The sequence below is a fragment of the Amblyraja radiata genome, chromosome 1 (assembly GCF_010909765.2).
Source record: "Amblyraja radiata isolate CabotCenter1 chromosome 1, sAmbRad1.1.pri, whole genome shotgun sequence".
Lineage (NCBI taxonomy): Eukaryota > Metazoa > Chordata > Chondrichthyes > Rajiformes > Rajidae > Amblyraja > Amblyraja radiata.
In genome coordinates, this window is record NC_045956.1 from 49,351,620 (window position 1) to 49,374,640 (window position 23,021).

Sequence of the window (23,021 nt, forward strand, 5' to 3'; positions counted from 1 at the left end):
GAAGGGGACCTCATTGAAACTTACCTGAAAGTGAAAGGCCTGAATAGAATGAATGTGGAGAAGATGCTTCCACCATTGGGAGAATTTATGACCCCAAGCCATAGCCTCAGAATAAAAGGATGTACCTTTAGAAAGGAGATGAAAAGAAATTGATTTAGACAGAGGATGGTGAATCTGTAGAATTCATTGCCACGGACGCCTGTGGAGGCCAAGACAATTAATATTTTTAAGGTGGAGATCGACAGATTCTTCATTAATAATGGTGTCAGGGGTTATGGAGCGAAGGCAAGAGATTGGAGTTGAGAGGGGGAAATGGATCAGCCGTGATTGAATGGCAGAGTAGACTTGATGGGCCGAATGCCCTAATTCTGCTCATAGAACCAATGAATTTAAATGTACATGCGGGGCTCGGTTTGGAAACGGGCATGAGAGCTCATGTCGATTCCCATTCTATACTCAGCTGTGTTGGTGGAATATGATAACTCATATTCTTGCTGTGTATCTCTCCTATATGTCCAACGTGGGCGGAGCTGGGAGCCGCATTGCCGGGAATGGCAGCGTTGTAGCTCACAACAGCACCTGTAGTGGTGCAAGCAAGCGTCGCCGGGTCCACCCGCAAACAGCCTTGGTGCCGCCGATCCCGCCCTACCTCAAGGAAAACATGGAGACAAAAGCCTTTCACAGAGATTTATTCGGAGTGGACAAACGGTGCCGACACCACCGCCCGGTGAGTCCGTTTCTTTGGCGATTTCGGTTCTTTCAAAGCGGTTAGCAAGACCGGGTCTGGGCACAAAGTTCGACAGCACTTACTTGCAACTGTTGTCGTGTTGTTTCCATAACAGCGGCGTTCAAAGGGTTGGAGCTAGAACAGGGAGAGATTTGTATCCCTGCACAATGTAAGAAATCTCTGCGGGTCGAGGAGCAAGGGGGGAAAACATAGATTTGTTCAAAGGATTGTGGAATTATTTGCTGATCTTACTCGCGTAATGCCAGGATCAAGTATTGTCAGGAGCAAGTGGGAATACTTTGTGTGAATCGCATCAACGCCTTAAAGAAGTTTGAAGGTTTTAGACACAATGAACTTCAGATGCTGGATTACATTAAAAAAAAGGTACAAAATGCTGAAGTAACTCAGCGGGTCGGACAACATCTCTGGCATCTTAGCTATTCTCCAGAGATGCTGCCTCGATTAGACCCGCTGAGTAACCCCAGCACCTTGTGCCTTTCAATGTTTTATAGAAATGCAGCGCAGAAATAGCCCATCGAATCCACGCACACCACCAAATGTACAATTACACTAATCCTATTTTAATCCCACAATACATTGATGTAGACATTGTTCATAAAATAGGAGCAGAATTAGGTCAATCGGCCCATGAAGTCTACTCTGCCATTCAATCGTGGCTGATCATGTTTTCCTCACAACCCCATTCTCCTGCCTTCTCCCCATTAGGCCTGACACCCGTACTAATCAAGAAGCAGATCCTAATCATTGGGAACAAACTTCAGTGGTGAATTACCACTCCAGCCTCCACATCTTTGGGATTTGTGATGAAAGTGTTTTGACCCACAGGGGGAACATACAACATACAAAATATAAGGTCATAAGTGATAAGAGTAGAATTAGACCATTTGGCCCATCAAGTCTACTCCACCATTCAATCATGGGTGATCTATCTCTCCCTCCTAACACCATTCTCATGCCTTCTCCCCATAACCCCTGACTCCTGTACTAATCAAGAATCTATCTCCGCCTTAAAAATATCTACTGACAGCCTCCACAGCCTTCTGTGGCAAATAATTTCACAGATTCACCACCCTCTGACTAAATAAATTTCTCCTCATCTCCTTCCTAAAAGAACGTCATTTAATTCTGAGGCTATGACCTCTAGTCCTAGTCTCCGTCACTAGTAAAAACATCCTCTCTATATCTACACTATCCAAGCCTTTCATTATTCTGTATGTTTCAATGAGGTCCCCCTCATTCTTCTAAACTCCATTCTTCTAAACAGGCCCAGTGCTGACAAACGCTCATCATAGGTTAACCTACTCATTCCTGGGATCATCCTTGTAAACTCTTATGGACCCTGAGAGGGTCATATAGGAAAGGAAATAGCACTCCGACAACAGGATTGAACTGGTTTTGATGGTGATCTGAAGTAACATCTCGGCTAGTTGTGCAACTGTGTTGGTTTAATAGCACAGGCACAATTTGGTTACTTATATTAAATGATTTTCCCATGAAGCTAATAATAGTTGATGACATTCCCTCCACTACTAGATGTCTTTAGGAGTAAATGCTACTCCAGCGACAATACAGAAATCTAGACTAACAGTGCAGAGCTGTGCTAATTGGATGCAAGAGGTGGTTCGTATGAACGTCCAACTCCTCTCTGAAATACAGTTCTAGAAACTGAAAAAGCAGAATTGTTGGAGTACAAGGGCAAAGGCAATTGTTTCACTCATAAAATAGAAGACACGATTCTACTTCATGTCTATCAGATGAAACCTTAAACCTCTAAATCCATAGTACTATTTTGAAGAAATGCAGCAACGTCGAGAGTGCTTAATTGCCATGTGCTGACAAATGAACAATGAAATTCTTATTTGCAATAATTTAATAAGCCCGAAAGCACAACACACAGAGATAAATATAATACTTTAAAAATCTATAAATTAATAAGCATAAAAAAACAAAGTCCGCAGTGCAACCATAGACACAGTCCATAGATGCTCATAGTTCAGGTTGGTGTTGTGTAGTGTTCAAGAGCGTGATGATTGCTGGAAGAAGCTATCCTTGAACCTTGTGGTCATGGTTTTCTGACTCCTGTACTTTCTTTTGGATGGTAGGAGCAAAATAAGAGTGCGGCCAGAATGGTGTGTGTCTTTGATATTTGCTGCCTTTTTGGAGTAGCTTCCCGTGTTGATCACTTTAGGGAGAGGTCAGTACCTGTCATGGACAGGGCAATGTACAGTATATGACTGTATTCCCTGCTCCTGGGCGTTTGAGTTGCCAAATGAGGCTGAGATGCAACCAGTCAGTGTGCTCTCCACCATACAATAGACTATTTGTCGACATACCAAATACCTTCAATCTTCTAAAGCTTTGATGAGCTTTCTCTGTGATTGCATCAACATACTGTACCCAGGACAGATTCTCAGAGATATGCATGCACAGGAACTTGAAGTTATTGACTCTCTCCACTGTTGTCCCATCAATGAACAGAGGTTCTTTGATCCTCCGCTATCTCCCCATGAATTCAATAATTAGTTTAGTTTGAGTTTAGTTTATTTCTGTGTGTACCAATGTGCAGTGAAAAGGTTTTGTTACGTGCTAACCAGTCGGTTATACACAGTGCACACTCACATGATAAAAGGAATAACGTTTAGTGCAAGGTAAAGTAAAGTCCAATTAAACATGGTCCGAGCTCCAATGAGGTAGATGGTAGCTCAGGACTGCTAACTAGTTGTTAACAGCTGGGAAGAAACTGTCACTGAATGTGAAGGTATGTGTTTTCACGTCCTTCGTCACTCCCTCTTTAGCTACTTAGGTTTGCTGACGTAGAAAGCAAGATTGTTGTTCTGGCACCATTCAATCAGACTTTCTCTTCTGTACTCTGCCTCCTCATTACCTATTATTCGTCCAACAACTGTGGTATTGTCAACAAATTTAAAAATGGAATTGGAACTGTATCTGGCTGCATTGTTATGGGTATAGAGAAAGTAGCACAGGGGTCTGAACACACAACCTCGAGGAGCTCTGTTGATGGTTATCAAAGGGTATGTTTTGTTGGCAATTTGTGCTGATTGTGGTCTGCAAACATGTTCCTATGTCAACCATGGGCCCTGAAAATGCTCAGTTGGTCAGGCAGTATCTGTGAAGGGAAAAGCATTGAATGTTTCAGTGATCTATTATGTGAGCAGTATTTTGTGATAATAATATCAGATCATAACACTTAAAAATAGATCCACCATTATAATAGAAAAGCCAGCATTTGTTGTTTAAGCAGAACACCTTTGTTCATGCTCACAACAGTTGATGTTGGTCATTGGTCAATCCATGCTACTCTGGTCCAGTTATAGGCCCTGTGTTATTATTGCGATGTATGAATTATCTGCCATGTTTTTTGTTTATAGTTTAGTTTTTACTTTAGAGATACAGCGTGGAAACAGGCTCTTGGCCCACCAAGTCTGCACTGGCCGATAATCACTAGGCCTCTCCGAGACATTAGGAACAGATTTGCAGGTCAATTAACTCACAAACCTGCACGTCTTTGGAATGTGGGAGGAAACCAGAGCACCCAGATAAAACCCACACGGTCACTGTGGAAGAAATTAATTTAGAGGGAAATAAAAGGAAAACGAAAAGTAACAGACTTCGCTGGTTTGCTTCAAGAGAGTTTATTGCATGATATCATGGAGAGATGGCAGCAGTTGGTGACTGCAGCAGTTCTCTGACTTCACAGCAAAATTAGTCGACAGTCATACTGCGCAGTAAATAACTTTTGTTTACTTTTGTTAGATACTACTCTACGAAAATGTTCTATCTACTACATGGGTACCAATTATTTCATTAGTCATAAAATTATTTCTGTCTATGTAAATCTTATTCAACAACAGATGGTGAATACAAGTCAAACACAATACAAAGGCATCTTGACATTATTCTATCGCACCTTTTAGGTGGCCCGCGCCACCATCCCCTCTCCAAGCCAACCATAAGCCCCCCATTTACAGTAACATTTCTATGCCACTAGCGGTAGGGGGTGCGGGTGGTCTACTGTAACTTCTCACAAAGGAAAAACAAGCTTTGTTATCTCCTCTACTATTTCATGTTTACATTCACCATCCACCCTTCAACACATTCCCAGACAAGAGGTAATACGTCTAATCCCACTTTGCCTTCTTCTGCACCTGGTCAAGCGAGAGATGGCAATTGTCACATCCAAAACACCCTTTCGTTACCTTGTTCATTTCCAATCAAAATTAAATTAAGGAAATATATTAATTTTTCTTCCAGTCACAGGGAGAATGTGCAAACTCCGCAAAGACAGCACCCGTAGACCGGATCAAACTCGGGTTTCTGGCACTGTAAGGCAGCGATTCAACAATTGTGCCACCTTTTTACATTGCATCAGTGACAGTACTTAGAATTAGCTATAAACATTTTTTGGGCTGGTGCAAAAGGTATTATGAAGAAAGTCTGGATATATATGAAGAAAGACTGGATAGACTCGGCTTGTACACGCTATAATTTAGAAGATTGATGGGGGATCTTATAGAAACTTACAAAAGTCTTAAGGGGTTGGACAGGCTAGATGCAGGAGGATTATTCCCGATGTTGGGGAAGTCCAGAACTAGGGGTAACAGTTTAAGGATAAGAGGGAAGTCTTTTAGGACCGAGATGAGAAAATCATTTTTTACACAGAGAGTGGTGAATCTGTGGAATTCTCTGCCACAGAAGGTAGTTGAGGCCAGTTCATTGGCTATATTTAAGAGGGAGTTAGATGTGGTCCTTGTGGCTAAAGGGATCAGAGGGTATGGAGAGAAGGCAGGGATAGGATACTGAGTTGGATGATCAGCCATGATCATATCGAATGGCGGTGCAGGCTCGGGGCCGAATGGCCTACTCCTGCACCTATTTTCTATGTTTCTATGTATCACTTAAGTGCAAGCCTCGCCTTTGTTTTGCAGTACCCTGTGAAGAATGCAAGCTTTTGAATATAATTCATGAACAGTTTTCCTCTAAGTAACATTATGGTTTCAGAGACTAATTGTGCTTATTAGTTGCCTGCATTTTTATAGGTAGCGTAGATTTTGACAATTACTCATTAGTTCCTTTTAGCTTCATACAGGTCACCATTTAATGTACTCATGACCTTCTGAAGGGGTGCATGGGTGCAGTTTTCCTTCTCTAACCATTTTGATCCTCCTCCTGCTGCAGAGACAAATAAAAAATGATCCAAATCAAGTGCAGTGTCAACGTTGAACAGGTCAAGTGATAATGCATCAAAACTTGAAGACATACAATACAATACAATACAATACCGTTTATTTGTCATTTGAACCTCACATGAAGTTCAAACGAAATTTGGTTTCTGCAGTCATACAAGAAAAGAACCAAGACACACACCAACACAATTTACACAAACATCCATCACAGTGAATCTCCTCCTCACTGTGATGGAAGGCAAAGTCTTGTCTCTCCCCTGCTCTCCATTCCTCTCCCGAACTCAAAGTCAAAGCCCCCGGCGGGCACTAGCTAGTCCCACGGCCACTTAAAGCCGCGCCGGGTGATGTAAGGCCCTGCCCCGGGTCTTGATGTTGGAGGCCCCGGCGGGCGCTAGCAAGTCCGCGGCCATTTAAAGCCGCGCCGGGTGATGTAAGGCCCCGCTCCAGGTCACTTTCAACCCCGCAATTCGAGCGGGAGAAGTCGCCGTTGCCGGTGCCCCGCAAAGCAGTCTCCCACCGGGGACCCGCAAGCTCCCGGTGTTACCATCCACCGGAGTCGGGTCGCAGGAGCACGCCACCGCAGCTCTCCACGCTCCTAAGCTGGCCAGCTCCACGATGGTAGGTCCGCAGCTCCGCAGGCTCCGTGACTTGAGTTGTCGTTCCGGTTGGAGGCCGCTCCACGGTGCTAGGCCCCAACGGCAACGGAGACCCGACAGGGAAAAGGTCGGGTCCCTGTACAGGGAAGAGATCTAAAAGCTTCCCCCACCCACCCCCCCGCCCCCCACACATACACAGTCAAAAACCCACCACAAACTTTACACTCTACAGGACAATAAAATAAAAAAAGACAGACGGACTGCAGAGGCCGCTGCGATGTCGGTGGCGCCGCCAACCCAATTAGGATATTTCAGAGAATAGTTCATCTTTATAGATGTTCTTCTGCGTTCAACTTCATCGCCTTAAAAATAGAGCATGTACTTCCTCTTCTGTATGCTCAAAGTGTTTATGAGATCCATTTTCTGCACTTGGCTGGGCTCGCATCCATTTCAGAATTGGACCAGGACCTTCTGACATGATTCATTGTACTGTCGCTAACGATTTCTGGCATTATTTGTGATTATGCCACCACTGTGATCAACACTCATCGCTTAGACCAACAATGCAATTACAGCAATGTTTTTAATATACAGCTGAACAAGGAGGTGATCCTGCACCATGTGAATAAAGGGGCCTTCACTGGAATATTTGCTCAATGTATCTGCCGGATTGATATTTTACTGCAAACATCATTACTGGGTCTCAGTGCCAAATTAATGTAATCAGAGCACCCATTCATGCTGCCATCCCTGCCTGCTGATGGGCAACTTTCAAAGGCTGCTTATAGCGACATGAAGCCACCTGCAACACAGGAAGCAATCGGCACTGGTGAATGTGGGATTGGGCATCTGGTGATGTTGTGCAAACAAGATATGTATCACCCCTCCTTCTGAATTTTACCAGATCTCCATGGCAGCCCTCCCCACAACTATTCTGCTCACCATTGAGATGCTTCTTTAAGATTTTTGCATTCTTCTAAGACATTCTTGTGCTAGGATGCACCAGCTGTGATCCCACAAGTAGTTATCTTTGGAAATCAGGCAGGTAGCGTTTTAACATGGCAAATATTTGTACGTGGATGTTACCAGAATTGTGGGCCTGAGCTACAAGGACGAGGTTGGGTAGGCTAGGACTTTATTCCTTGGAATGCAGGAGGAGGATGTGTGATCGTACAGAGGTGTATAAAATCATAAGGTGATAGTAGGGTGGATGCACAATATTTTATGCAATGTGGGGGAATCGAGAACCAGAGCACAGGTTTATGCTGAGAGGGGAAAGATTTAATTGGAAACTGAGGGGCAACTTTTTCCTCCAGAGGGTCACCAATCTCTTGACATTCTGTTACAAGTTATGTCAAGGCAAGAGAATCCCTAGCAGATGGAAGAAACAATTGAAAGATGTTCTCTGAGCTTACTTGGAATTGTACTTTTTGAAAATTCTTAAAAATGAATTGTCATCAACTCCTGGGAGTCCTTTACCCATGACCGCATGACCATTAAAATAGAGAAGCACTTGGAATGACATTGACCATCTCAGGCCCACTCATCAAAGGCACACTGAAGTCGAGCATAAACATTGGAAGGAATGCATCAACTCCCAAACTAACACCCAGTCAAAGACCTCCTACCTAGCTGGTCCTTCAGCTTCCTCAGACCCTGCAGAACTGGAGTGGAGACAAGACATTCACAATCCAGAGGGACTCCCTATGAAGAAGGTTAGGATTAAAAACAACACCCTTTTAGCTCATCAGAAATAGGTGAAATCAATTTTCTGATCTTTACATCTTTATAACAAAGAACAAGCCATATTGAAATACAGTATAGGAATATTTCACCATCCTACCTCTGCTTTAGCTGCAGCACCATGACACAGCTAGTAGAGTTGCTGCCTCATAGCTCCAGCAGTCTGGGGTTGATCCTGACCTTTTGTGCTGTTCATGTGGAGCTTGAATGTTCTCTATGTGCATGGGTTTCCTTCAGGTACTCTGCTTTCCTCCCACATCTCAAAGATATCTGAGTTGGTAGGTCATATTGCCACTGAATTGCCCCACGATTGTAGGCGAATTATGGAGGGGGGGAATTGGTGGGAATGTGCAGAGAATAAAATTGGATTAGAATAATCGGGTATTGAAGCTTGGTGTGGACTTGATGCACTGAAGGCTCTGTCTTCACACTATATGACTCATAGCTAAGCTGTTTTATGCAAACTGTTAAGATAAGGCGAAATTTGGAAGATAGCAGAACCAGTCAAATCGGACAGAGACTGAGGCATCAAACACTGATAATTGGACAATGTTAGCTGATGTAAGGTCTCGCTACGGGTGCCCTTTGTATGAAGTTTGTATGTTCTCCCCATGGCCGTGTGGGTTTTCTCCAGGTGCTCCAGTTTCCTCCCATATTCCAAGGACATGCAGGTTTGTAGATTAATTGGCTTTGGTAAAATTGTTGTACTTATTGGAACAGGACTGGGTTTGAAAGGCTCAGTGTGAACCCATCTAGTAAAAGTAAAGCGACAATTATACAAACAAAACTGTTTAGTCAGTGATATTGTAAAGTCAATAGTGATTAAGTCTAACAATCCTGAAAGTACATAGTGCTTTGATCATTGTTTACCTTTGAGGTACAGGGTGGAAACAGGCCCTTTGGCCCACCGAGTCCACACCAACCAACCCATACACTAGTTCTATGATATCCCATTTTGTGCATCGTACACACTAGGGACAATATAGAGAAGCCAATTAACCTACAAACCTGCATGTCTTTGGAATTGGTGAGCACACGGAGAAAAAACACGCTGTCACAGGGAGAACGTATAAACTCCACACAGACAGCATCTATAGTCAAGATCGCTCTGGTGCTGTGAGGCAGCAGCTCTACCTCTGCACCAGTGTGTCACCAACATCTGCTTGTATATCTTGAACATCAGATCCTGTGTCAGTCATTATGAATTGAGAGACATAATTATATTCTTAAAATAATGTAGACAAGTCTCACAAAATCTCTAACCACTGTTAGAAGTCTGAGCAATAAGTAACGGTAGACTCATCAACCTTGAAAGGGTGTAACTAAAATGAGTCTTTCTTGGAGAAGATTGTGAGGTTCATCAGCAAATTGAGGTGCAACATTCGGAGAAAATGGAAAAGGCATATTCAAAGTGACGTTAAGAAGCACTTCATCACACCATTAGTGATTATTACAAAGAATAGGCTTTTCAACGAGGACATTAAAGTAAAAATTGTGGAGTAACTTTGTTCAGATTGCAGAGAATATATTGATAGTTTATGTAATCTCTTCTTCATTTAATCTATGGAGTTTTGGTATCATTCAGGTAAATGTATGTTGCACATCATCCTAAATCAATACAGGCTTTCTAATTTGCAGCGCTCAGAACTGCTTAATGTACTTCAAGTGTGATATGATCACTATCATTTTTTATTCTTTAAAGTGACTGAAATATTTAATCATTTCAATCTCACTGACAGTTTTGACAGCCGGTGAACCTGAGGGCAGTGCCTCATCACCCATCCAAGCCATTCTAGTGGTGAAGCTGACCACCTGCACTCAGAGAGGTCCCACGGTACCTCATCAATCAACTAGTAGGCAGGCTACTAATGGAAGACTATGCCTAGGACCTTGCGGGAAAAGAATGTGATCCAAGGGCAGGTGACCACTCGCCAGTCATTGGAAAATATGGCACACTGTTTTCCAGATGAATGAATAAGTTTATTGGCCAAGTATTTACATACAAGGAATTTGCCTTGGTGCTCCACCCGCAAGTGACAACATGGCATACAGTGACAGTTAAGAATGATACATAAAACATCTATCTTACTAAACCTCTGATCTTGACCGCTTTTGGCCCACTGTGCTGCGATTTCCGACAGAACGCCGCCACCTACAGCCGTCATTTTTGGCCACCTCGCCCAGTGCCCCCCTCCGCCTTATGGGTGCGGAGGATTTTTCCCATCGATGACAAATCAGAGAGATATTAATGTTTTTTAAAAAATCACCATTCTCTCTGCTGCTCCTGCTGGAGGGAGTATAAAACCAGGAAGTGTTGTGCCTCACTCATTCTCTGCAAGATGGATGAAGCCAAGGGTCACGTCTCTCTGAGCTCTGAATAACACTGAACAAATGTCTACACAACTGTGAGTACCCTTAATGTGGTTTGAAAATGAAAATATGGTTTGTTTGAAATAAAAAGGTACTGCCTGCAAATGGTTGTTTGGATGCTTTGGCTTGAAGATGAAAGGCACTACTTACTGCAAATGGTGGCATGAAGTTGAAAGGCACTACTTACTGCAGATGGTGGCTTGGGTGCAATGGCTTGAAGTTAAAATGCATTACTTACTGCAAATGGGGGTGTGGGAGCTTTGGCTTGAAGTTGAAAGGCACTACTTACTGCAAATGGTGGCTTGGGTGCTTTGGCTTTAAGTTGAAAGGCACTACTTACTGCAAATTGTAGCTTGGGTGCTTTGGCATTAAGTTGAAAGGCACTACTTACTGCAAATGGGGGCTTGGGTGCTTTGGATTGAAGTTGAAAGGCGCTACATACTGCAAATGGTGGCTTGGAAGCTTTGGCTTGAAGTTGAAAGGCGCAACTGACTGCAAATGGTGGCTTGGGTGCTTTGGCTTGGTTGAAAGGCACAACTTACTGCAAATGGTGGCTTGGGAGCTTTGGTTTAAAGTTCAAAATGCACTACTTACTGCAAATGGTGGCTTGGGAGCTTTGGCTTGAAGTTTAAAAAAATCACCATTCTCTCTGCTGCACCTGCTGGAGGGAGGGGGAGGGACTATAAAACCAGGAAGTGGTGTGCCTCACTCACTCTCTGCAAGATGGATGAAGCCACGGGTCACGTCGCTCTGAGCTCGGAATGACACTGAACAAATGTCTACACAACTGTGAGTACCCTTAATGTGGTTTGAAAATGAAATTTTTTTTTTTTTAAAATAAAAAGGCACTGCCTGCAAATGGTTGTTTTGGGCGCTTTGGCTTGAAGTTGAAAGGCACTACTTACTGCAAATGGTGGCTTGGGAGCTTTGGTTTAAAGTTGAAAGGCACTACTTACTGCAAATGGTGGCTTGGGAGCGGTGGCTTGGGAGATTTGGCTTGAAGTTGAAAGGCACTACTTACTGCAAATGGTGGCTTGGGTGTTTTGGCTTGAAGTTGAAAGGCACTACTTACCGCAAATGGTGGCTTGGGAGCTTTGGTTTGTAGTTGAAAGGCACTACTTACTGCAAATGGTGGCTTGGGAGCTTTGGTTTAAAGTTGAAAGGCACTACTTACTGCAAATGGTGGCTTGGGAGCGGTGGCTTGGGAGCTTTGCCTTGAAGTTGAAAGGCACTACTTACTGCAAATGGTGGCTTGGGAGCTTTGGTTTAAAGTTGAAAGGCACTACTTACTGCAAATGGTGGCTTGGGAGCTTTGGTTTGAAGTTGAAAGGCACTACTTACCGCAAATGGCGGCTTGGGAGCTTTGGCTTGAAGTTGAAAGGCACTACTTACTGCATATGGTGGCTTGGGTGCTTTGGCTTGAAGTTGAAAGGCACTACTTACTGCAAATGGTGGCGGGTGATTTGGCTTGAAGTTGAAAGGCACTTCTTACTGCAAATGGTGGCTTGGGTGCTTTGGCTTGAGGTTGAAAGGCATTACTTACTGCAAATGGCGGCTTGGATGCTTTGGTTTAAAGTTGAAAGGCACTACTTACTGCAAATGGTGGCTTGGGAGCGGTGGCTTGGGAGCTTTGCCTTGAAGTTGAAAGGCACTACTTACTGCAAATGGTGGCTTGGGAGCTTTGGTTTAAAGTTGAAAGGCACTACTTACTGCAAATGGTGGCTTGGGAGCTTTGGTTTGAAGTTGAAAGGCACTACTTACCGCAAATGGCGGCTTGGGAGCTTTGGCTTGAAGTTGAAAGGCACTACTTACTGCATATGGTGGCTTGGGTGCTTTGGCTTGAAGTTGAAAGGCACTACTTACTGCAAATGGTGGCGGGTGATTTGGCTTGAAGTTGAAAGGCACTTCTTACTGCAAATGGTGGCTTGGGTGCTTTGGCTTGAGGTTGAAAGGCATTACTTACTGCAAATGGCGGCTTGGATGCTTTGCTTGAAATTGAAAGGCACTACTTACTGCAAATGGTGGCTTGGGTGCTTTGGCTTGAAGTTGAAAGGCACTTCTTACGGCAAATGGTGGCTTGGGTGCTTTGGCTTGAGGTTGAAAGGCACTACTTACTGCAAATGGTGGCATGAAGTTGAAAGGCACTACTTACTGCAAATGGTGGCTTGGGTGCTTTGGCTTGAAGTTGAAAGGCACTACTTACTGCAAATAGTGGCTTGGGTGCTTTGGCTTGAAGTTGAAAGGCACTACTTACTGCAAATGGTGGCATGAAGTTGAAAGGCACTACTTACTGCAAATGGTGGCTTGGGTGCTTTGGCTTGAAGTTGAAATGCACTATTTACAGCAAATGGTGGCTTGGGAGCTTTGGTTTAAAGTTCAAAAGGCACTACTTACTGCAAATTGTAGCTTGGGAGCTTTGGCTTGAAGTTTAAAAAAAATCAGCATTCTCTCTGCTGACCCTGCTGGAGGGAGGGGGAGGGACTATAAAACCAGGAAGTGGTGTGCCTCACAGTCTCTGCAAGATGGATGAAGCCAAGGGTCACGTCTCTCTGAGCTCTGAATAACACTGAACAAATGTCTACACAACTGTGAGTACCCTTAATGTGGTTTGAAAATGAAAATATGGTTTGTTTGAAGTAAAAAAGGCACTGCCTGCAAATGGTTGTTTGGGTGCTTTGGCTTGAAGTTGAAAGGAATTACTTACTGCAAATGATGGCTTGGGTGCTTTGCTTGAAGTTGAAAGGCACTACTTACTGCAAATGGTGGCTTGGGAGCTTTGGCTTGAAGTTGAAAGGCATTACTTACTGCAAATGGTGGCTTGGGTGTTTTGGCTTGAAGTTGAAAGGCACTACTTACCGCAAATGGTGGCTTGGGAGCTTTGGCTTGAAGTTGAAAGGCACTACTTACTGCAAATGGTGGCTTGGGTGGTTTGGCTAGAAGTTGAAAGGCATTACTTACTGCAAATGGTGGCTTGGGTGCTTTGCTTGAAATTGAAAGAAATTAAACTAATCTCTTCTGCCTACATGATCCTTATCCCTCCATTCACTGCATATCCATGTGCCTATCTAAAAGCGCCTTAAACACCACTGTCATTTCTACTTCCACCACAACCCGTGGCAATGGGTTCCAGGAAATTATTACTCTCCTGACCAAGATCATTTAAAAAAAAATATCAGAGCACAATTATTGAAAATATTGTTCCGTCAGTTTGATTAACCTCTAATGCATGTGATGTTTTTCTTTTCCCCACTATATATTAAGTTTAGAACATCAGGCACTAACGCAATGTTATGAGAATATGGCTAAAACACTTAAAATTCTAATACACAATAACAATAAAATCAAACTGACGGAACAATATTTTCAATAATTGCGCTCTGATAATTAAAAAATTAAAAAATGCAAGAAGTGTTGTCAATTTGTCTCAAAAATTCACCCAACTAGCCAAGAAGGTTCTTTTAAACTTGAATTTAAACTTGTTCTCTTTAGTGGCTAGGCTGAATGCGTATATATAAAAGCAAATGCCTAATTGGTCTGCTTTGGAAATCCACTCAAATTAAATGCATGTTCAACAGTTTATGGATCTTTAAAATGTGAAAGAGTCGATACCTCAGCATTGACCTGGGGTCAAGGAAAGAGCGTTCACGTTGCGGCCCTGTTTCCACCACCACGCACAAGAAGTGACAAGACAGACACCATTGTATGCAGTTGCCGAGAAGTGTGTTCAGCTCTGGCTGAACAACTTCTAATCTTATGTGTGAACTCATATATAAGAAGCATTGATCTCTGATGGACATGAAATGTTAACCTGGCTCCTCCAGTGCAAGTGAATGAGATGGTATTTTCAATCTGTGAGGCCCAGAGCTCTCAGTGCCATATATACTCCTCACTTTTGTCATATCTGCCGTATTTGTTTTGTGAAGCAACTTCAAGGTATGTACTATATTTTTTTAAAGCAGCAAACGGTGGAAATACACAACAGGTCAATCAGCATTTGTAGTGACAAAACATTACATCAATCCAGTTCTGACATGAAATATTAACTCTCTCTTCTTCAGATATTGCTGGCCTACTGTGTATTTCCAGGATTTTATATTTAATTTCTGAATTCCAATATCATTTAAGTGTTTATTTTTGTGCCAATATATGCAATGTCCTGTTTCTTTTCAGCTCTATTAATTCCAATGTCAATTAAAAAGAATAATGCGCATTATTAAATATATTTTAAATTCTTCACAGATGTCATCAAGCCCAACATCTTGGAGTTCTCCAAGATTCCCACTCAATAAAATATTGGACACAGACAGTGGAATACTGAGGTACTGTTAAATAGTCAACTGTTTTTTAGGCTAGGTTATCTGGTGTAAAGAAAATATCTTTAATGTTGATGCAAAGTGCCAGATCAGGAGGACTTAAGCTGTGTGGTAACACAAGGAAATGTCACAATGACAAAAATGTATCCCTCAATGATGAATATGTAGTTTGTTTGTATATTGCTTAACAGGGTTAAGCAGGATTAGAAAGGTTTTACTTTCTCATTGCCCTACCTGCAATCTCTTCTTCTAACTCTGGTCAAACAAATTATTTGATAACCCAAAGCCTTTCAATGCATGGGAAGTATCAATATAGCAGCAAGTCATAGATATGTGTCCAAATATCTGCTTTGTTTTGCTTGATAATAATTACCTATACAGGTGCACAACCTTTTATCCGAAAGCCTTGGGACCAGACACTTTTCGTAATTCAGAATTTGTCGGTCTTCGGAATGGAAATTTTTTAGCGTAGATTTTAAAGGCTGGCTCAGTGGTAGAGTGCTCGGCTCATATCCGCAAGGTCGCGAGTTTGCGCCTTGATCCCGGCAGTAAACTCGGTCGCGAGTTTGAGTCTTCAATGTAGTTTTTTCTTGCAGAATAAATGTTTGTATGAAATGCAGTGTAGGAGAGGTGTACTGACTGTGTGGGCAGAACTTTGGAAGTGATTGCCCACCAGTCTAAAACGCCGCTGTGTCTCCCTGTCCCTGGGATAGCAGGGGGCGATCAAACAGCACAATACCCCCCTCCCCCTCCAACTCCAGAGGAATCCGCTCCCCGATGGGCCGCTACGGCGACAAGTGGCAGTTTTCCCACAACCCGAGCTGCGCCCCCTCATCCGCCACCCTAAGAACAAGACGTACCTTGCACACCATCAGCTTCTGCCGCTACGTGTTCCTCTGGAGTTGGAGCGGGGCTGGGCTGGAGTTGCTGCTGGCTGTAGGTCTCTGGGATCTCCGTGCTTGCAGTGGGCCTGGGGGTCGGTGTCCCGTTGGTCCTGACGTCTCCGGCCACCCCCCTGGACAGGAGCTGAGACTGGGAACTGTACCGCCCTTGCCCCCTCCCTCTGCAACTGCAAACAACCCCACTCTCCTGCAAGGGCGGTACAGTTCCCGGAGGATGGCAGGTGGCCGGAGACGTCAGGACCAACAGGAACCCGCTCCCCGATGGGCCCCTACGACGCCCCGAGCTGCGCCCCGTCATCCGCAACCCAGGTTCCTCTGTAGTTGGAGCGGGGCTGGGCTGGGCTGCTGTTGGTTGTGGGTCTCTGGGATCTCCGTGCTTGCAGTGGGCCTGGGGGTCGGTGTCCCGATGAGGGGGCGCAGCTCGGGGAACGGCTTCTGGTGGTCCTGACGTCTCCGGCCAGTTTGCAGTTTTCCTCTGGAGTTGGAACGGGGCTGGGCTGGGCTGCTGTTGGCTGTGGGTCTCTGGGATCTCCGTGCTTGCAGTGGGCCTGGGGGGTCGGTGTCCCGTTGGTCCTGACGTCTCCGGTGACTGGCACGGTCCTGCTGCAATCGCCGACGTGAAGACAGTGCAAAGCCCCCACGCCGGTGCAATGGGCGGGGAGCTGGAGAGGGGAGGGAAGGGGTCACACACATGGCTGGGAAGCAGAGGGGTGTAGGTGGGGTGAAACTGAAGGGAGCGATAATCTGCTGCTGCCTGCCCCGCTGAGTTAAAAAGTTCCCACGCAAGACTCACGATACACTGTGTATCGTGAGTCTACCGTGGGAACTTTTTAACTCAGCGGGCAGGCAGCAGCATATTGTCAATTATTAACCCTCCCGCGCAATATAGCCTCACCTTCACTTTTATGAATGGAGATTTAGTTCCCCTTTCTTCGAGGACCGACCGGAGGTTCCGCTGTCACCTCTGCGGGCCGCCCTCGGTGAACGTTTTCAAGGACCTTTCTTCAAGGACCGAAAAAATGGCCGCTATTCGGAGGTTTTCGTTATTTGGATCTTCGGATAAAAGGTTGTGCACCTGTATTATTAAGATACTGTTTCTGAGTTCCATATTTTGCAGACAATGTCCCAATAATACCTACATTATCACAAGCAAAAATTCAGTCCCCACATTGCAAACATTATTAAACGTTATTGCTTTTTAATATAAAATTTAAAAATTGTTATTGTTCACATTCCGATCTGTACTTGATATTACTGTCATCTTCACGTGCGCTACCTTTTTCATGCAAAATAAAAAGTTTATTAATATTTCAACAACCTGTTGAATATCTGCTTCCTGCAGCAATGCGTCAAGTTTTGAAACGTACGACGTGGGAAAAGAGATATTCTCGCCTGTTGACATGGAGGATGTCAGTAGAGCAAATCGATATGACAGACACGGTGAGAGGAAGCTCACATTAACATTGCTGCAGTCTGAGACCAGAAGGTGCGCCCTTACTGAGAGTCTACAGACTGCCTGGTGTGCATTAAAAGAGCAACGAGAACGTATAAGCAAAAAGAATATGGAAGTAGTCAATCACGGTGCTGTAATTGACAGCTTGATCTTAAAGCAAAAGGTAGAGTAACTCATCCCATTTTATCTCTGCACTCAGTTAATTATTAATTATATTAGAAAAATACATATGCCTTTTTACGTTGTTATACATGAAAGTAAGAACGAAATTGCAACAGGAGCAGCCAAGCCTGTTCTAGTAATGGGTGTAGCGATTGATTGAATTAATTGATTGAAAGTTACACCACGGAAACGGGTCTTTCGGCCCACCAAGCCTACGCTGACCATTGATCACCCGTTCACACTAGTTCTACATTATTCCACTTTCACATCCACTCCCGACACACTAGGGACAATTTACAGCAGCTAATTAACCTATAAACCCGCATGTTTTGGGGATGTGGGAGGAAACCCATGCAGTCACAGGGAAAATGAGCAAACTCCACATAGACAGCATCTGAGGTCAGAATTGAATCTGTGTCTCTGGCACTGTGAGGCAGCAGCTCTACCAGCTGCAACACTGTGCCGCTCCAATGCAGGCATGCCAGAATATAAGGATTTATTATTGAACTAGTAAACCAATTACCTGGAGCAGTTAGGGAAGGTGAACTTCGTTTATTAAATAAACCAACTCCCAAGCTCGTCTCAGTCATGGTGACCATGAAACTATTAGGTGTTGTTAAAAGTCCTCACCCAGTTCCCTCAGACAGGATATTGACAATTCCTACCTGGATGGTCATATATGTAACTCCCCACTACAGCAATATGACTGAATATTAATTGCTCACTGTAAGAGGCTAATCAGCCATTTTTAGTAACTTATTTACTCTCTTGGTCCTGGAACTTAAAGGTTAAATGCCAGATAGAAGAGGCTGTTTTGCTCAAAATATTATCTATAGATAAATGAACTGGATAAGATATTGAGCAGTTAAATCACACATACCAGGGAAGATCTGCATACCAGGTTACTCATTACTCTGCTTGACCATGCTTGATTGTGTGCCCCGTGATCTGTTTGTCTGTCCACGCAGATCTCTTGGTGTCTCTGTAAATACCCTGTAAAAAGGTCTGAAGAAGGGTTTCGACCCGAAACGTTGCCTATTTCCTTCGCTCCGTAGATGCTGCCTCACCCACTGAGTTTCTCCAGCATTTTTGTCTACCTTAAGAAGAATAAGCCCTTGCATATTTCCAACTGCACACCAGGTGGCGCTCTAATTGAAGCAAGCATACACGAGCAACAAAAGGCACAAATAATAATAATAATACATTTTATTTATGGGCGCCTTTCAAGAGTCTCAAGGACACCTTACAAAAATTGAGCATGTATAGGAAAAACATGTAAGGGGAATGAAATAAATAGTAGAGACATGGCTAGTACACAAAGTAAAGACAGAATTCAATACAAAACACAGCATGAGGCAATTAATGCACAGATGAAAAGGGACGGGGACGTGGGGCTAAGGATAGGCAGAGGTGAAGAGATGGGTCTTGAGGCGGGACTGGAAGATGGGGAGGGACACGGAATTGCGGATCAGTTGGGGGAGGGAGTTCCAGAGCCTGGGAGCTGCCCTGGAGAAGGCTCTGTCCCCAAAACTGCGGAGGTTGGACTTGTGGATGGAGAGGAGACTGGCTGATGTGGATCTGAGGGACCGTGAGGGTTGGTAGGGGGAGAGGAGGTCAGTGAGATATGTGGGGGCCAGATGGTGGAGGGCTTTGTAGGTGAGGACCAGGATTTTGTAGGTGATCCGGTGGGAGATGGGAATCCAGTGAAGTTTTTTGAGGACTGGAGTGATGTGATGCCAGGATTTGGTGTGGGTGATGAGTCGGGCGGCTGCGTTCTGGACCAGTTGGAGTCGGTTGATGTAGGTGGAGCTGATGCCAAGGAGAAGTGAGTTGCAATAGTCCAGTCGGGAGGAGATGAAGGCATGGATGAGTCTTTCAGCAGCAGGCGGTGTGAGAGAGGGTCTGAGTTTGGCGATGTTGCGGAGATGAAAGAAGGAGGTTTTAATGACATGGCGGATGTGAGGCTCAAGGGAGAGGGTGGAATCAAAGATCACGCCAAGGTTGCGGGCCTGGGGAGATGGGGAGACAGTGGTGCCGTCGATGGTGAGAGTGGGGTTATTGATTTTGCTGAGTGTGGCTTTGGAGCCTATGAGGAGGAATTCTGTCTTATCGCTGTTGAGTTTGAGGAAATTATGTTGCATCCAGGTTTTTATAGCTGACAAACAGGAGTTGATATGGGAGAGGGGGGGGGGTTGTGGGGGGATTTGGTGCCAAGGTAAATCTGGGTGTCATCAGCGTAACAGTGGAAGTCCAGATTGAATTGGCGGAGTAACCCTTTAACCAGCATCGGCAGTTCCTTGTAAAACATAACAACCAACATTCTTCTTCTTACACACCCCTTGATCCTCTTTCCTGATACCGAGCAGAAAATCTGCTGATTCGTGCTGTCCTGATGCCTAAGAATCTAGAATAACATAAAAAATGCTCAATATCCTCATCAGACAGCATCTAAGGAGAGAGAAACAGACTTCATAACTCTTCCGGGCCACATACCTTGCTCTGCTGTAGGTAATTAGGTGAAAAATAAATGTCAGAGATAACTGGAATTAATTGACACAGACGCCCATGGAGGCCAAGTCATTGGATATTTTTATAGTGGAGTTTGATAGATTCTCGATTAGTAATGGCATCAAAAGTTACGGTGAGAAGACAGGAGAATGGGGTTGAGAGGAAAAAAATAGATCAGCCATGTTCGAATGGCAGAGCAGACTCAATGGGACAAATGGCCTAATTCTGCTCCTATGTTTTATGGTCTTAAATAAACTAATTTATTTGAAACTGTATCCCAAAATAACTTGATGCTATTAAAAAATACAGCAGGCAAATCACTTCATGCTGTGAGCATCTAAAGAGTCTATCTAATGAAGTGTTTTGAATCAACAGGCTCATGTCCTGTTTTATGGCAGGTTCAATAATTCCTTTCAGAAAAACAATTAGTCTCATTCAAGGGGGAAATAACTTTCTTCTTCCTATCATTGATGACTACCCATAATTCAAGTTCACAAGTTATAGGAGTAGAATTAGGTCATTTGGCCCATTGAATCTACTCCGCCATTCAATCATGGCCAGGGCCGGATAAGCTGTTCCACTTGTGAGGCCCCCTCCGCCTTGGTTTTCAGCGCTGGCGGCGAGACAGCCATGGCGGCCAAATTCCCCACAATTCAAAGCGAGGGAGAAAGTGCCAAGCGCTGACCAGTTGCCATTGCAGTGCGCATGCAAAGGGCGGCCGATGATGTGCTGGCCGTGGTTGTGCGCATGTGCAGGGGGGAAGACGTGCAGGCAGCAGCAATGCGCATGTGCAGGGCGGCCTGCCGTGGATGAGGAGCGAGCGGAGCCCGGCGGCCCGGACACGGATAGCGGGGGGAGATGGAGAGAGCGAGAGATAGAGTGAGGGCCCGCCCAGAGTTGAACGGTAGGTGTCCTGCCTTGGCCGGAGGCCCCCCTAGACCTCGAGGCCCTAAGCTTAAGCTTGTCTAGTTTATAGGTAAATCCGGCCCTGATCATGGCTGATCGCCGCCTAATCCCATTTTCCTGCCTTCTCCCGATAACCCTTGACTCCCGTTCTGATCAAGAATTTGTCTATCTCTGCCTTTAAAATATCCACACACTTGCCCTCCACAGCCCTCTGTGGCAATGAGTTCCACAGATTAACTACCTTCTCACTAAAAGAGCAGATTACTTATGTATCAAATCTGGGAAAGGTGGAGCAAAGCTGCAAGGCCTGACATTACCTCATAAGTGGCCTGACAGCACGCAACTCTCCCAATCTCGCCTTGCTCACCTGTCTTTCTACTTCACCGTCTCCAGGCAACAGCAGTCACTAGCCCATTAACCTTTGATCTTTCCTATGGCCTGCTTTTCTGTTTAATCATTTACCTCAGCTTGTGGCTATAACTGGAGACATGCTAGCTTTCTGTGATAACTATTAAAAAATGCTCTTGTTTCCACAGAGAACAGTTAATCAAAGAACAAGGAGAGGAACATAAGGGAGTCAATGGTTCAATAATGTTTTATTGTCACATGTACCTCGAATCAGTGAAATTCTATGTTTTATATAGAATTCAGTAAAATAGGTACATAGGCACAATCATACCCAAGTATAAATGTACAATAATTGTAGTGTAAGAATAGTAGGCTACACTGAAACAGTACATTAAGATTTACCACGTTTCCTGCGCCATCTAGTATCCTTCAAGTTTGAAAGTTCTTAACAAATATAGTCTTATCATGGCCTTAAATACCCGTTGTCATAGCGGAGGCACCGGGTCAGTGATGTAGGGATTGGCCCGGCCTGGCGGTGACATCGATGGTCTCCAATGCTGCTCCACCACTCTGTGCCGTTGAAGGATGCGTCCATTCCGCACGTTCGTCCGACCTCTATGGGGCCTCTAGCAGCGCCCGGTCCACGCGATCCCAAAGCTGCTGCAGGGCCTCCAGATGCTCACACAAAGCACATATTGAAACCGTGAATGCACGGTCCCTCGCCTACCACAGCCACCGCTTCAGCTCTGTGCACCGGGGCAGTTGACCATGGAACCCAGGAGCGCCACTGAGGGTGCGGGAGGTGAGCCCACAGCCTGCTCACTGGCATTGATCCTCTCCTCTGTCTGCCACCGCTGCCATCTTGGAACTACACTCTATCAGCTATGGACAGTCTTGAGAGCAGGAATCTGCCTTTATTTCATTGGTACAAAGTTACCAGTCTGGGAAAATTCCAAAATGGTCCATATTATTTCCATTGACACACTCCCCCAAACTGTTTTTAGATTCAATACCACAGGTGAGTAATTCCCAGCCTTGCTTAGATAAAAACATGTTAAAGTACAGTGAAAAGTGGAATCACCACACTATGGGTTAGCTTTGTTAGATAAATTACTAGACGTATCGAGCAAAAAGTCTATCTAATTAATAACTACTAAGGAATAGTTTCAGTGAGAGGGTTGAATGTTCTTTTTCTGTATCCTCAGCTTTTGGAAGCTAAAGTGGGATTGCTCCACAAAGAGGAAGAGACTGTGCATGAAGTTAGACTGGATGAAGCTCAAAGAGACAGTGAACTCCAGAATAGGTAAACCACCTCAAAGTGGGCATAAGTATAATGCAATCAAAGTTTCATTATGAACCCCCCATCCCTCCCATCTGTGGACATAGCCCAGATAGTTGAAGACGTAGCCCAGGCCATCATGCATCCAACCTCCTTTCCATTGACTCCATCTGCACTTCATGTTGCCTGGGCAAGGACCAGTCTCACCCCGGTCACTCCCTATTCTCCCTTGTCCTAGCAGTAAAGAGGTACAGAAGTTGGAAAAACGTACCTCCAGATTCTGGAACAGTTTCTTCCCAGCTGTTACCTGGCAACTGAAAGGTCCTTCATCAGCCGGAGTACAGTCCTGACCTCACATCTACCTCATTGGAGACCTTCGGACTATCTTTAAGCGGACTTAATTGGACTTTATCTTGCACTAAATGTTATTCCCTTTATTGGGTATCTGCAATTTCTTGTACTCTTGGTTGGAGCTGTTCCCAATCCCGA

General features: G+C 44.5%; 1 protein-coding gene across 1 annotated transcript in view; it reads left to right on the forward strand.

Moving 5' to 3' along the window:
* The first annotated feature begins 511 nt into the window (after nucleotides 1-511).
* The window catches only part of LOC116978093, a 54,518-nt gene continuing 32,008 nt past the window's right edge, over nucleotides 512-23,021 (forward strand). The window contains exons 1-4 of the mRNA XM_033029147.1: nucleotides 512-727; nucleotides 14,901-14,980; nucleotides 17,219-17,492; nucleotides 22,459-22,556. Of these exons, the coding sequence (XP_032885038.1) occupies nucleotides 512-727; nucleotides 14,901-14,980; nucleotides 17,219-17,492; nucleotides 22,459-22,556 (668 nt within the window). The remainder of the gene's footprint in view (nucleotides 728-14,900; nucleotides 14,981-17,218; nucleotides 17,493-22,458; nucleotides 22,557-23,021) is intronic.